The 16,402-nt window shown below is 33.7% G+C and overlaps 1 protein-coding gene across 3 annotated transcripts in view; it reads left to right on the plus strand.

Moving 5' to 3' along the window:
• Window positions 1-16,402, plus strand: part of Appl (amyloid-beta-like protein) — a 56,029-nt gene that overhangs the window by 16,610 nt on the left and 23,017 nt on the right. For all 3 annotated transcript variants that reach the window (XM_076390343.1, XM_076390345.1, XM_076390344.1), the window contains 2 exons: window positions 11,497-11,550; window positions 14,356-14,487. In XM_076390343.1, coding sequence (XP_076246458.1) covers window positions 11,497-11,550; window positions 14,356-14,487 — 186 coding nt within the window. The remainder of the gene's footprint in view (window positions 1-11,496; window positions 11,551-14,355; window positions 14,488-16,402) is intronic.

Here is a 16,402-nt window from a genome sequence, read left to right on the forward strand (position 1 = left end):
AATCGAATACTTAGGTATTTGCTTACTTGCAATGGTACATACACTATCTGTGATCATTTGGGATTAATTAGGAATTAGAAAGATATGGCAATAATTTAATAATTTTTGCTTCTTCATTTTCTTATACAGCTTTATACATTACGCTTGAATAATAATAATAATAATAATAATAATAATAATAATAATAATAATTATAATTTTAAAATACTCAATAATTCAAGTCGAACATTCATTGAATATAATTTAAATATTCAAATACTCACTAGTTAATTAGTATCTAGTTAAATATTATTTAATAAGAGTTATGTAACTAGATACTAAATTATATTTAACTAGTTAAATATTATTATTTCTTATAAATATTACAAATATTGTTCGTATTCAACTAGTTACATATCATTTGACTCGATATTTGCCTCATTCGAATACAAACACCTACATCCTTATTTATTTATCGAAAATTTAAGTATACAACGAAGTACAGAATATACGAAACATAAAAATATCCAAAATATCAAATATATTTAGAGTTTAGAGATTAAAATGAATTCTTGCTTAGCTCTTTCAGTCTTCCAATACTGTTCACAAAAACCCGAATTTGTCTATGAACATCCACGCTTCACTTACAAAATATTCGACTAGGCTCAAAAGGAACTCGAATACTGTGCTACCTGGAACTGCTGCGCGCAGTCAGCGAAGGTGTGGCGAACGCGTTACGCCGCGTAAACGCTGTTGCGAATTACATCGAGGCATACGTCACGATCCCGTTTTGCATTCTCCTCGAAGGAGTAATAAGAGTAGATGGTCTCCGCGGGAGTCCTGCTCGACGATCCAGATCGCGTGCTGATACGGGATCGAGCCTCGATCACTAGTTATTAGCTCTTAAAGAGTCTATCCGTCAATGTCTCGAGTCGTTTTATAAGCCACTTCTTGGTTGAAAGTCGATTGCCTGGGATGGAGTTAAAAGATTATTTATTTGCCCTTAAAAGGTGTGCTATAATTATGTAATTAATTCCTCTTTTATGTATAATATAGCTTGCAGCTGTTTTATGTGATTATAGCTTCCTTTTTTTTTTTAAATTGTCGTGTTTTATTTATTGGAGGCCGATCAGCTAACTCGATACAATTGCTTTTTTACGTAGGGTTATTTTTTTTATTCTTTATAGAGCTGTATAGAGTGTGAAAGAAATCTTATTTAATTATTTTCGGTAGTTTAAGAGACTTGGTTTTTTTGAGGGCAAAGAATTTAAGTTTTTTATTTCTTAGAGGAAAAACGGAATTGAGTAACGCAAAGTGGTTGAAATAAATTCTAACAATGAGAGAATTGTTGTGTTAACATGACGTGAGTTTTCAGTCGATTAATTTGGAAAGTTAATTTTATTTTTGGGAATTGTTTTACACTTTATGATTGTACAATTTGGGCACAGAAATTTATATGAATACTACAGAATTAATTATTCTCTCTATTTCTCTTATAATTTTACTGTGTGGTTATATCTTCTTTTTTTTTTTAATTATTATATTTATGTAATTTAAGGATATGATATGCATAGTACATGGTACATATAATTGCTTTATGTGATCTTTTTTTACTGTTCATTATCAGCTGATCTAAACAGGTCATTGCGTGATGTATAGTAATCAAGAAACTAGGTATCATGTTACTCTCAAACGTTTTATCTTCTGTATTTATAAATATCCTTTAAAATATATCATTTATAATCTCATTTTTTTCTTCATAGAAACGATTAACTTTTATGATTAAAAAAATTATCATACGCGATGAATATTTGGGATAATTTAACATTTATTATCCAGTTAGCCCTATGGGTTTGCATTTTATGTAAATCTTGCTTTATCATCTTTAAAGAAGTTGAAGTTAAAATGTTAATAGAATGACAAGCAATTTTTATGAAATTGCCACATTTGCATGTAGATTAGAAGATGTTTAGGTACCTATATGTTCTCGTGGCATCGTGTAATACCTATTTACTAAATAATATTAAATTTCTTGTTATTTGTGATTTATTATTTATAATATTATATATATATATATGACAATTGAATTTTCAAAATTCTCGTATTTTTATTATATTATAAATTTTGGGGGGTTTATATACACTTTTGTAGCTGCCTTTATATTATATATATTAGATATCTGTGGACAAATTATTGCAGAAAATATGAAAAATATTCTACAATAATTATTATTGACAACATCATCCATTTAAAACCATTTCATGGTGTCTGTCTCATTTTCTGTCACATGTTAATTAACTCCAGAAATTTCTATCCAATTATACCGAATAAGCTCGATGTAATTAACGAGTCGTAATATTACATCAAATACGAACTATATTTCGCCCAAAACAATTAATTAGTGAAGGCTGTTAGGAACACAATTATTCACATCTTTATATAAAATATAGATCAAAACGATTTTGCTATATAAAAAAAACAAGGCAGAGTTGATCAATTTAACTTTGCAGAGGCTCAGCTGTTTTATCTTATCGTTAGAACTGCAAACATTGAATCCAACCGTCGCTCAAAAAATTTCTCTCAGTTAAATAAAACGAAGAGAGCTTTTCAATTTACAGTTCTCGTATCTTTCCTATAATCTTAAAACACTGGCATCGTCATTTTCCATTCAACAGTTTGCGCAAACTTTCAATTTTCTCTTCGCAGTGTTTACGTTATTCTTGGGTAATAACAGTTTTCAAATCTCCATTTTGAAAGCGCCTCCAGCTATCATATAACTTCTGAGAGTTCCCTCCAACAGTTCTCCAATATCGTCGACCATTTTAAAGCAGCTTTATTTTATTAGAAAAGCACTCTGTAACGCGCTTTGCAATATACGCGTTATTCCCATGGAATATGAATTTTTGCGTTGCAAATTGCCTAGAGTACCTTCATATTTGCTCGTTCCTTAATTCTACATTACCAACGAGATACAGTCGTTCCTTGATGAATATTAATCCACTTTCCCTCCTTTTCCCAAAAATTATAGCGATAATTCCTACGAATTGGACTGTTTCACTGGAATTTTTCTTCGCTTTTAGAAATAATATTTCTTTCTTCTCTTTCGTGGAACGTGGCGTACTTTTTATCGCGAATTTTAAACATATATTTTTCATTTTTAATAGAAATTAACTTCGATTCTTATTTTACGCGGCGATAATGAGATAAGATTGAAGAGATACAGAGAAATGTGAACTTTTGTTGCATCAAAAAATTGAAATACCATTTTCGATCTCTCTGACATTATGTTTCTTATTTCAATGGATTCAGGTTACGTGGTGCTAAGTTTCATAGAGTTTCCTCATTTATCTAGAGTTTCACTGTATGAAACTCATTTGCAAATATTTAACAGGCGACCACTACACGTTCTCTCACACTCTGAAATTTACTGTATTAATTTTGGCGAAAGAGAAAAGCACACATTAAATATTTATCGATCATACAAATCAGACTGAAATTAGTCTTTTTGATAATCAAGCAATCACTTGGCGTTACTCTTCACTTACTTTCTCTTTTAAACACACTTTTCTATCCCAAAAGCTTCTCAACTTAAAACCAGATAAAACGACGAAATTGAAAAAAAAGAAAATTGGAATTACACTTTTAAAAAGGAAAATTCATTTCACACGAACTCGTCGGTTTTTACAATCAATATATACAGAAATATTGAACAGACGAGGGGAACAATTACAAAGCTGTGTGAAAATTTTATTATCAGAATTGCGCATATGGGAAGCCTCCAGAATTTTATAGCTCGCGGTAGCGTATAAATTTGAATATAAAAAATCCTTTTTTATATTGCCACAGTCCCCAGCGAGCGTTTCGTCCAGGGGACAGTTTTTAACTTTTCATCGTAAAAGATTGACGTACCATGTTATATTACTCGCTAGTGTTACCGAATTACATCGTCGATGGAGAAAGTTTCCCTTATCAGGACTGGTCTCTGATAGCGCAGGTTGTCGAAGAGAGTGGAACTTTTTTAAATCTACATTTCTACTCAGTCGTATCGGAGAGAAAACACAGCTTCCCCTGGCAGAAACTTCTTTGGTCTCAGAACGTCCCAGACGTTCTTTTTATGGAGATTGTTAACTTTATTTACGAAACTGAATGTCAGCAGTAAAACGACTTCGTACGCGAAGTTCTGATGCCGCGATACTTAATTCCCTGCATCCTCCTCTTGGAGTCCACTTACGCTCCAGACATCTATTCCATTCGTTGGGGCGTTTTTAGGCAAAAGATAAGCTCTGAGATTGCGATCTCGAGGTCGTGCTTGAGTCTTTTCTTACGAGGGAACTTCGATAGTCTGAAAATCCCGATTTTGGTAAGAAGTTGCAAGTTTGTAGGGAAACTCGATTGGAATGTAAGAAGATTTCGGTTCTGGGATACTTTCTGTAGTAAATATCCTGATTTCTGAGTTACATCTATTGAAAAATTTTATACAGACTATGTCTCATAAACAGAAGAAGTTTCAGCTACTTCGAGTCATCTGAAAATTCTAATTTTATCTAAACTTTGCAGAGTTGACATTTAAAAAAAGTCAATAGAAATGTGAGATGGTGTTATTTTTCTATTATTTTAGGTGGAAAAGGTTTTTCTATTTAATTTACAAGCTTTGAACAAGTTTATAACGCTGCTTTATAGAGCGTGTACCCATTAATTTTTTATTATAAACATTTTAGTTATATCTACTATAATTTTCGAGATATACGGGAAAGTAGAGAAGTGTAGATTAATTTTTAAGGGATGTTTTCATTCTGACTCTGGAGTACCATAAAATAGTAAAAAAAGTTGATGAATACTTCCAGTGAGATTTGAACTCTGTAATGTTTCGAGTACCTAGTTACTTATTTCCTAGTTTCTTTTTTAAATAGAGTAGACTTGGACCTAGTTACTTCTTAAGATTGAGACTTTTATCAAATAATTGAATTCTTTGTTAATTGAACTCTTGATCAGCTCAATTAATTATTCTACAATCTTACTGGTGTACAATTTAAAAAACTCGCTATAAGTTCACTACAAGTGTCGAGACACCTTTTAGTTAGTGAAGAAATTCTATATTATTTATATTAGCTGTTTCAGCTCAAGAAATTGTCAGTTCACTGTGCCATCATTTATATTTTCCAATTCACACATTCAACTGCAGCATATATGGTGCACGATCAAGATAGTTCAGAGAGAAGTTCCAATAAACTTGGGTTATAAAAAATTTCTCGTGTAACACGGAAAAGTTACTCTTTAATTTTTAACCCATGCTTACCTGGAGTCACGATTTAATATTCAAGTAATCGTAGACTTGAATTTTTTAGAAATTGCCGCGTAACCAACGCTCAGTGTGTTGCAATGCTGTAATGGCAATATAACCGACAGTTTATGGAGTCGATCGTAAATTTTTCATAGCTTCTGTAGCTACTGACACACTATTTTTTACGAGCAATCGAGCGTTGTCCCTTTTCAGAATTTTCAGTATTGTTTCTCGAGTTATTTTAAATTCTGTTAGAAAAATCATTCTTTGGACAAGTAGATTCTTCATTTTGAAATTTAAAGAATTGTCATATTGTAAGTTTAATATTTTGTTCAAATTCTATAATAGTTTGATACAATCTTTTTAACATAGCTACTTTGACACTGTAAAATTCAAGGTTGCTCTTGTTTCTTTGCAAACTTATTAAACATTCAAAGAATACATATCCCTAAATACAGCTTATTTAGAATTGCATATGCAGTTGGTGAATCAATCTTTAACGTACCTTAGGATTAGCTTTACGTCAGTGTCAGAACTCTGTTTAATTAAATATTCAGTGGCAGTGAAGTTTCACTGGGAACCAAAACTAATCACACTTACGAGCTAAAACAGAATCCAATTTATTTCCTAAAATGTAATCGAAATTTAAAGATCCAGATCGAACTCTCCCAAACAAAAACGACATTTTTCCTTCTTTTGTTTATTTGATCAGATCGTTGTTTTTTGCTCGATTGAAATTCGAGGGATTTTTCCAGCGTAACTGCCAGCAATTCGAGCTCACTGATTGAAAGCGAAGCAAAGCCATCTTCAGCGATGGGACAGGGAAACCGAGCGTGATGGAACACTCGCGCAGAATAGGGCTTATCGTGACAATTAGCGATATCGTCTCTGACGAAGCGTAAGACGCTTCCCCTGAGGGAACAGGCTCGATCGACTGTGCTGCTTCGATGCTCTCATTCGCGATGCCGAGGAATGTTCCATAAACAGGCTATGTCGTTCTCTTCTAGACAGGATGACCTATTTCCATCGAGAAAAGCATGGCTACCCTCTTTCCACCTAAGCGATCAGTGATTCAGAAGAGGGTATAGAAATCCTTTGCGTTTCAGCTCTTTCAGAAGTCTCTTTCGATCCACTGTGACATTACGATTCTTAGTGGATGTTGAGATTCTGGATGCCTGGTGTGATTAAGAAATTAGAATATGGCAAATTGGAAAATAGCGTACAGGGTAGTCTACTTAACTGAAGCCACTTAAATATCTGTTTTCCCAATTATGATGACAGAAAAAGTATTTTAATTTAAAAATTAATATTTCAATTTTTATATTAATCTTTTTGAATTAATATTTTATTGAAGTATTTTAATTTAAAATTATTTTAATTAATATGAGAAAATAATTTGAATGGTATCGAGAGGCCAAGGAATGTTTCTTTTTAAAGTCTTAAATAAAATACTTTTGGAATAGATATGTAGCTGGTTTTATTTATTTCATTAATTCATGTAGAAAATGAATGATTTATTTTTTAAAAAAATAGAAATAGGTACCTTTCGTACGTTAGTTCCAAAATTTAAAATAATTCAATTTTAAAATTATTTTAATTAATATGAGAAAATAATTTGAATGGTATCGAGAGGCCAAGGAATGTTTCTTTTTAAAGTCTTAAATAAAATATTTTTGGAATAGATATGTAGCTGGTTTTATTTATTTAATTAATTCATTTAGAAACTGAATTATTTATTTTGTAAAAAAATATAGATAGGTACCTTTCATACGTTAGTTCCAAAATAAAAATAATAAATCTGCAATAGTTCACTATTTTGAAAAACTATTTTTCATTAGCTTTTTCAAATAAACTTTCTGCAATCAATTTGCATACAGTTGTATGCACTCACTGTTGCAGGTTTTCCTCAATACTGCAACTTTATAGGGCTTCGTCAAGCGACACAGTGATACGAGCGTGCATCCGATAGTTGTCAACTATGTCGACGCCAACCACAGCTTGTAATTGGTCAGCTGAACAATTAAAAGCAGTAGAATGAGTGTGTTCGAGATAGCTTGCAGTTGATAGCTGTCCCTATTCGCGCGGGCGTTCCATCAATCCCAATGCTTTTCTCTATTTTACAAAGGTATACGCTTCTATTTTGGTCAAGCCTTTGGTTTTGTCAGCGAGTGTCCCAGTAGTTTGCAGCCTTTTCGAGTTCTACTACAACAGTAACTGTGTGAACTCAGGTAGAGATTCTGCCACTTGGATCTTGATCGAAATTCTGAACTGCATTCATAACACTGACTTGAATGGCAACAGCGTTAAAATACCAACGTACGTATTCCTGTAAAGCAATTAGCTTCTGGATAATTACGGTGATAACAGGTTGAAAGGAAGTGTGAAAGGAATGGAATCTTGAGTCTGGTTATTGAATGATAGGAGAATTATAAATGGTGCTATCTGTGGGATACTCTGGAATCGATAGGAAGTAGTTAGAACTTACGTCCTCTTCAGTGGTACTTAAGTTATACATGGTGATTCAGAATTGCAGGTCCATTGAACAGAGTATGATAGAAAATTAAAGAAACATTTTCTTTTTATAAATTATTATCATTCATTATAGGTGGGAGAAAAATGAAGAGGTAATTCTGCTATTAAAATAAGACAGCGATAAAGAATCTTGAAATTTCATTCGTGATTTCATTTTGAAGTTATCAGTTTCTGAAAATAGCGACATAAAACTGGGACACAATAACAGGAAATGAAGGAATTATATTTATGACTTCGTTTCGAAGCTACTAGCTTCTGAAAATGCGCGTGATGTGCGTCTGACGCAGGGACATGTTCTACTACGTCTGACACAGGGACAGATTTTACTACGTCTGACTTGTCTGACACGGGGGTGTATTCTACTGTCTCCTTGGCTGACGTATGTCAGCAGTAGAATAAACCCCCGTCGTCAGACATGTTTACGCAACTTCAGGCGTACAATGGAACCCCTATTCTTTATTATCTACAGTTTCTGATATTATGATTTCCACTATGCTGCGCATGAGTAATAAGAATACAGTAAGGTGATCGTAGAACTCGAGCCACGACTTATTGACAGTGTAACAAAGCTGATCAAATTGGGCAACAAAAGCACATTTTCTTATCGAGTTTAGTCTTAAGTAGATTAATCAAAGACCCTTTCTATGTTCAATAATTAGTAACTCGAAAGCTAAGTCTGGGACCCAATTTCGTCATTTCTGATCTTCATCAACTTACTTTGATACATAGAATCAAGTTATCCTTTAAACTCAATTCAAGCTCTTAAACTTTCTGGCGCCTGTTGTTGAATAGGATAATGTAGTTACAGTATAAAGATGAAAAGTCCAGTGGGACAGTAGAGGAGCAAAATAGAGTATTATAAATATTTTCCTAACTCCACATGGTTCTATCTCTGTCATTTTGCGTATAAATTAAGTTCCTCATTTGCAAACTCGATTAACTTCACAAAAGGAAAACATTTAAAGGTATTTATTTTAAATATAAAACTTTAAGTATCAATCTAGTGCTTTGGTACTAAAATTTAAAAGAATTCAGAAAGTATATTTAACCACTTTGCCTCTGAACGCTTCGATTATTATTGACGAATTACTATTCTCTTAAGCATAGGCAATAAAAACAAAGAACTCATTGCCATATCCAGTTCAGGAAAAGGTGGACATTAATTGCAGTTATGGAGAATAATTAGAGATAGAGAAGAAATTAATTGAAACTAATTGAATCTGCATTCCTTTCACTGTATTTCTTTTTCTGGATAATATAACAGTCGCAATCTTTAGAGGATCAACATTTTTTACTGAAATTTTACTTCTTCTTAATGAAGAATTTATGCTCATATGTAACTTACATGTTTTACACATTTTTCAAGTTTGTTGCTGGTTCACCTATTATTAATTTTTTTAAAGTGTAAATAGGAGGAAAATCAAGAATGACAAAATTGTGTTTCAGTAAGGCTTCCTTTTAGAGATATTAATTTTTGTAAAAACGTCATAAATTCATAGGAAGTATGTTCGTCTGACTTGAAACTTATTCTACTGCAGGCGTGCACTAGCCAAGCTAGACACGTCAGTAGAATAAGTCTCAAATCAGACAAACTCACTTCACGCGAATTTTAGGCATTTTTGCAACAATTAATAACTTAAAACAAAGCCTTGATACTAAAACTACTAAGGCTAATGTACACCTATTTTTATCGAGGCACCAAATTTACAAGTCTTTGACAAAATACATAATCCATATAAAAGACGATTAATAATATATTCTTCTACTTTTGCTCAACATTAACAGATAAAAATTAGAATGAGTTTTCAAAATACAATCTCATTTCATATATTCTTCACAAAATATAATTTAAAATACTCCATAAGGAGTGTTTTACTCCTAATTGTACCAGCCATTTGTCTAGTTTGTTAGCTTCAGAATTAACCATATTTTTATCATGATGGCATCGATCACCTCTTAAAATCTCTAACACCTTACATTAAGCTACTCTGTCACAAAAGGTTAAGGCGCCCAACATAGTCCTCCGTTCTCCAAGGTGCGTCTCGACTCAGCTGAAAGAATGCCAACCAGTCGCGCTATAACGCCTTTCCATTTTCACGGTTGGAGTTGGCATAGCGTGTCGTAGACCGTTAAGCCCGCGACTCTTTTCACTGGTCACGCAGATCGTCCCGTTCCTGTCCCTCAATGGCCCATTAGCGCGCGATTACGCGAGCAGAGATGACTAAATCAGCGGCACAGCTACGAGCCCCGCTCGAGAGACCGATTAGGGCTGAGATCTAATTCCCCTGTTACTTGTCCCCAGGCACGAGCCCCTCGAGTTTAATACCCTGCATTATATCAGCGTTGGCATCCAAGGGATAGACGAATTGCCCGTAGATTTGTCAAAGCGGTTTAGGGATCACCGCGAGTCGCGAGCTGGCGATGACAGTCGCAGTCAGATGTTCGAGATGTCTTTAGTCTTCACCTTTAGGTGAGATCGTTTGGCGCCAGCTTGTCTTGCGTGAGTGTTGGGTGTCTTGTACAGGCAAAGTGTAAGCTGTAAATTATTACACCTAGGATGTTCGAATAATTGTTACATATTAGTGTAACAAATTCTGCTTCCAACAGAAGAGTATCTACTATTATAAGGAGTACAGTAGTGGTAGTCAATCTTTGGATTATTGTAACTTCGTGAAAAAAAATCATACAATAATCATCCTAAGCTCATTTTAAAGGTTGAACCCTTCACTTTCACATCTCTAAGTTGAATTTTTTTGAAGATCCTTTTAAACTAAGAAGCGAGTAAAAAAGTGAAGATGCTTTTACTTTGGAAAGTTATTCAAATTCAAACGGCTGTCAAAAATTTTTTAAATTTCTCACGCGACTAAAATCACCATCAGTTTGAAGACTAAAGCCTTCTCTTTCCAACTCTCTCCTGAAAATTGATGCACGATTTTTTCTCGCTATTTCATTCCTAATAAGAAAAGCGTGTCAACCTCAAATTAGAAGTTTTAGACTATTTTCAGCTATTTTAAGCTTTGTCACACCCACCTCAATTGGAATGACACAGCAAAAAAAGATATTATGTATAAACTTTTAGGAGAGCATCATAAAGAGGAGACTTTAGTCTTCAAATTGATGGTGATTTTAGTTACGTGAAAAATTGTTTCAACTTTTGGGAGCTGTTTGAATTTGAACAACTTTTTGAGGTAAAACTATCTTCACTTTTTTACTTGTTTCTTAGTGTAAAAGAATTTTCGAAAAAATTCAACTTAGGGATGTGAAAAGAGAGGGTTCAACCTTCAAAACGACTCTAGGATAATTATTATACGACTTCTTTTCACGAAGTTACCAGAGTCCAAAGATCGACAACGTTTTCACCAAGTGGTCGTAACCTTACGACCCCTACTGTTCGTATCCCACCATCCCTTAGAATATTGAAACGCCTACATATTACATATTACACCCCGTTTTGCGACCTAACCCTGCATTATAGGACATTCCGCGATCCAATTGAGGTATCCCACCATGAAACATTGAAACGTGCACATATTACACCAGGTATATACGTGAACCATGGCAGCGCCACTGCTAAACCGGATTTCCATAGAGCGTATGAATAGAACGGAACGAAAGTCCCGCGAGATTAGACGACACGGTGGAGAGGCGAGTCTTGGCGTGCAGTTTCACGCGAGCTGAATTTCTCCTTGCTTTCTGCATTGCAGGCGGTGTCGGAGAGGCTCGAGTTGGCACCCGCTGGAGGAAGATCAGAGCCGCAAGTGAGTACCACTCGAAAATGCACGCTTCCTTTTCCTTACGAATGCCATCGAGGCGGCGCGCGACGATTCTACGCCGCGGCGAACTTCCAGCTCGCTCAGAGATGCCTGGAAATCGCTTCCGTCCGAAATTTCACAGACCTTTCATCCATTCTGTCGCGAATATTCTCGCGTGATCTATCTCTACCTCTGGAGAGGCGAGATATACAGTATTTTACCCGTGAAATGTGGAACGAGCTCTAGGTATAAATTGTTTGAATTTCGCGCTTAGCTTCCATGTTAGCGCCTTTCATATTCGGTTTTCGGATTTTCTCGAGTTCATCTTCTCTTCTTTTTCAGTCGTTTTTTGCATCTGGTAGAATGTTGGAGTTTATTTCAATGATTTTATGAGACATAGATGAAATACAGGTGTTGTTAGTACCTGTTTGAAAGTGTTTTAGAAAATCGAAACTATTCTTCAAAAGAAGTATTTTAGTTTTGAAATTTTTATTTTAGGATACACAATTTCGAAATAGCATTATAATTTAGGATTATTTATAATTCAGAAGTATTTTATTTTTATTTTAGGATGTACCATTTGGAAATATATATTAAAAATACACAAGTATCTAAAATTAGAAAATGTTTTTAGAATTTTAAATTATTTAATACTGAAACTTTGAAATTATTTAAAACGAGATTGATTGAAATCCTGTTTTTTTACATTAGTTTTTTTCATTCTATTCTATCTTTTATTTATATTCAAAAAGTGCTGTTAATAGAACATTATGTCAAGCTAAAAAAAAGCACAAGAATTAAATATGTATAGTTATTATTTTTACCTATATTAAACAAATATTCTCCCGAGCACTTCTGTAAATTTTAAACTACCAATTTTAAACATTAAAGACACATACAAAATGGTTTCGCTGAAAAATTCATTTTGTATCGTTCATTCGGGAACCATGTTCAATTATTCATTTCAGATATCAAAAAAAGATTTCCATTTTTTGAAATTCAATTTACTTCATATTTTTCGCTCAAAATTTGTGGTCGATTGTTAATTTTGAATAGAAAAATAATCCATCGAGTATCATATTCTTTGTTCTGTGTCAGTGAAAATTTTTCAATATTTCCAACCTCAATTACAAAGAATATAAATTCAGTAACAGTACCAAATTCAAAATTCAAATTGCTAAAAGAACTTCATTGAATAACTCCAACCCTACCCACAATATCGTTTCAATCACTCCAATTCATTCGTAGGTAAAATCCAGAACAACAAGCTGCATACTGAAAGCTTTAATATTCCACAGTCACTGGACACCAGAATTACCAGCACGAAAATCCCAAAACAAAACCGTCACAAAAATAGCCACAAGTTTTTCCATCAAACTCGTCCAATTAGAAACTAGCACGTTAAAAAATTAAAAAAAACCTTTCGCAGGAAGTGTTGGAACCGAGAATACGACCGAATTCCCTACTTTAAAAATCGCATCTCGTTCGGGACAGCGAAAACTCCACCCCTTTCGTCCCCCCCTCCCCCTCACGCCCCTCAGTCTTGATCCTCTGAAAAAGCTTGCCCCGAAAAAAGAAAGACACCCATTTACATTCAGCCTGGAGAAATAATACCCGAAGATTTTGGCGACCAGCGAGACCGCTTTCCTCATTTCTCGGGGCGAAATTTTTCTACCTCCCCCTCCCTCTTGCTCTCTCCCCCTATCCTAGTTTTAGAAGTGTTTGCCTCGGGATTTGCATTCGGACAGGTTGAGCGAACTGTACGTATGATTTATGACGTTTAAGATGGTTGCTTCCCAGCTACGCTAGTCGACATTGAACCTTAATTTAGAAATTTTTGTTTTATAATAGTGTTAACTATATAATAGTTAAATTTTAAATTTTTGTTTAAATTTTTCTTTTATAATAGTGTTGACTATATAATAGTTGAATTTTAAATTTTTGTTTAAATTTTTGTTTTATAATAGTGTTAACTATATAACAGTTAACTATATAATAGTATTAGTGTTAACTAATACTAAATAAATAAATAATAAAACTAATAGTATTAGTGTTAACTAATACTAAATAGATAAATAAAAAAACTAATAGTATTAGTGTTAACTATTATATAGTTAATAGTTATATAGTTAATATTATATAGTTATATAGTTAACACTATTACTAGTATATAGTTAACTGTTATACAGTTGACACTATTATAAAACAAAAATTTAAACAAAAATTTAAAATTTAACTATTATATAGTTAATACTATATAGTTAATACTATATAATAGTTAACACTAATACTATTATATAGTTAACTATTTAATAATAGTTAAATTGGTTTTTAACGCTTGCTTCACTTGGAGTATGAAGAAAGTAAAATATAGTTAATGACAGAGAAAGAATTAGTGATGAATTTTGAGAATTGCAATTAGTATTTTCATTAATTTTAGAATCATAATACTTTGGTATCATATGGTCAGTTTTGTCGAATTTAAAAGGTCGTTTTTATAACCTTTTTTATGATTCTTTTTATAATGGTGGGTAGATCCTTTTGAGTCTGTTCTTTTATACTCCTTTCTCTACAATCCTAAAGTAAAGAGAGAAAACCAGATAATTTCGAGTAATGATATCCATCAAAGTAAACCCTGAATCGCGGTCAAATTGAACGTACTACAAAACTCTCTAGTTTCGTCACTTTCGATGCAACCATCTTAAGCGGACGTCAGCTGCGCGTATTTTCGTCCCTTTCGCCGCGAGACGACTTGTCACGGGTGCATAGGTAACAAAAGAGCGGCTCTTTATGCGAGACACTTTGCGAAAGGTCGCCACGCTGTGCGAGGCTGGGGAGGTGTATCTGGCGCAGCACATGGGCGAGCAAGGGCGCTGGGTCTCCTCCGCGGATAAGAAGAGCTGCATGACGGACAAGCTGGAGATCCTCGAATACTGTAAGAAGGTAAGAGACTGGATGATTCGAAATTCTACGTGGAAAAAAATAACGCCACAATTGCTGGAGACTGGAGATTTTGGCTTAAGTGATGGTATAGATGTACAGTATCGTTATGAGTATTCGAACGACTTCACAGATTTGGAAAATTACAGATTTATTGGTGGCAACCGATATTTGTTGCTTAGACTAACCATTAATTACTACTAAAAGTACAATTACTGTAATTATTGTACATTTAATTTTAAGATATGGTAAAACTACGAAAGAAATGTAAAGAATATACACTCCTCTTCAAAAGTATTAGAACACTTGCTTGGTCAGATCATATGTATTTGAAAAAAGTTCTAGAATCAGTAAGTAATCGCAACTTAAAATGCCTAAAACTTACGTGAAATGTGTCTGACTTATTTTACTATCTATGTGCACTAGCCTGGCGAAACAGTGAAATCAGTAGAATATGTCTCAAGTCAGACACAGAGAGATTAGTAGAATAAGTCGCTAGTCAGACACAGTAACCCCAGTAGAATAAGTTCCAAGTGAGGCACAGAGAGATAAGTAGAATGAGATTTTAGCCAGACACAGATGAATCACTAAAATAGGCCTCAACTTGAGTCCCAAAGCTTGAGACTCAGCTACAGAGAAAACAGTAGAATAAGTTTCAAGTCAGACATAACGAAATCTCGTCTTATTTTAGTATATAAAGCTATTAATTGACTATTTATGTTGCAAAATAAAAGTACATCGAAGACAGTAGGTGTTCCAATACTTTTGTACGAGGGTGCACATCAGTTACTACAAAGAAACCTATATTTTTCTCAACATGTGACTCCATTCGAATACTTACGAGCTGTACTGCAGTCAAGTCACAGCAGCCTAAACGCTCAAGCTGCTTTGGCTTCACAGTAGCAAGTGATATATACGACAATTCTGTTCACTAGTATATGAACTGTTGATAACACTTAAAGGTAATGTCAGCACAGCCAAAAAGTACGATCTTGCTGGCATACACGACCCAAGCTATTTTAGCTTGCCTGTGTAAAACAATATTGGCGTTATTTTTTTCTGTGTAGAACGACCTGATTAACCAGAGTTCTAAATAGAATCCTGAAAAAGCTTGAATTTTTTTTAAACAAGGCAGAAGAAAATTCAGAAAGAAAAATATTATCGGTACAATTTAATGAAATGGAGAACGACAATGATCACAGAGCAAAAATGTTTCATCAAATAGGAACATCGACATGCATTAATGCAACGCAAAGGGAACACACAATGCAGACTGCATAGAGCTACAATACTCGTTCACAAAAGGATGCATACGCTTATGCAGATGCGTTCTGAGTCGCGCGCTGAAAGCTTGTTATTAATTTACAGGAATAGACATGCGAGGTTTCAATATTCCTGAAGTAACTCGAGTGTCGTTACACAGTCGATGCTTACTCGCGTTATGCATTAAAAATGCATCGAAATAGAAGCTACGATCGTTTATGCATACTTCTCTGTCGAAATGGAAAAATCTAATTGGGAGAAGATTATTGAATAGAGAATTAGAATAGAACGATTGACTTTAGAATTATCAAATTTTTTATGCGTTTTTATTACTAAATAATTGTTATTATATGAGGATAATATGTGCAATGACTTTTAGATTTATTCACTAGTAGATGTTTAGAATATTACTTTATTATGAAAACTACTGTACTGTATTTTTCTTCTAATTGCCTAACTTCGAGTTTTTACGTTCCATTGTTAACCAACTTTTTCAATTTTAATATAAAAAGTTTAATACTTTTCTGATTTAAGCAAATAGTTAATATTATAGAGTATATTACTGTACTATAAATAGTAATAATATAGAGATTTGTTTACGAACAAATTCGTGACTCTATATTTCCATTGTATACTTAGAAAAAAGAGTCTCGCC

This window comes from Calliopsis andreniformis, unplaced genomic scaffold (assembly GCF_051401765.1).
Source record: "Calliopsis andreniformis isolate RMS-2024a unplaced genomic scaffold, iyCalAndr_principal scaffold0022, whole genome shotgun sequence".
In the NCBI taxonomy this organism is placed as follows: Eukaryota; Metazoa; Arthropoda; class Insecta; order Hymenoptera; family Andrenidae; genus Calliopsis; species Calliopsis andreniformis.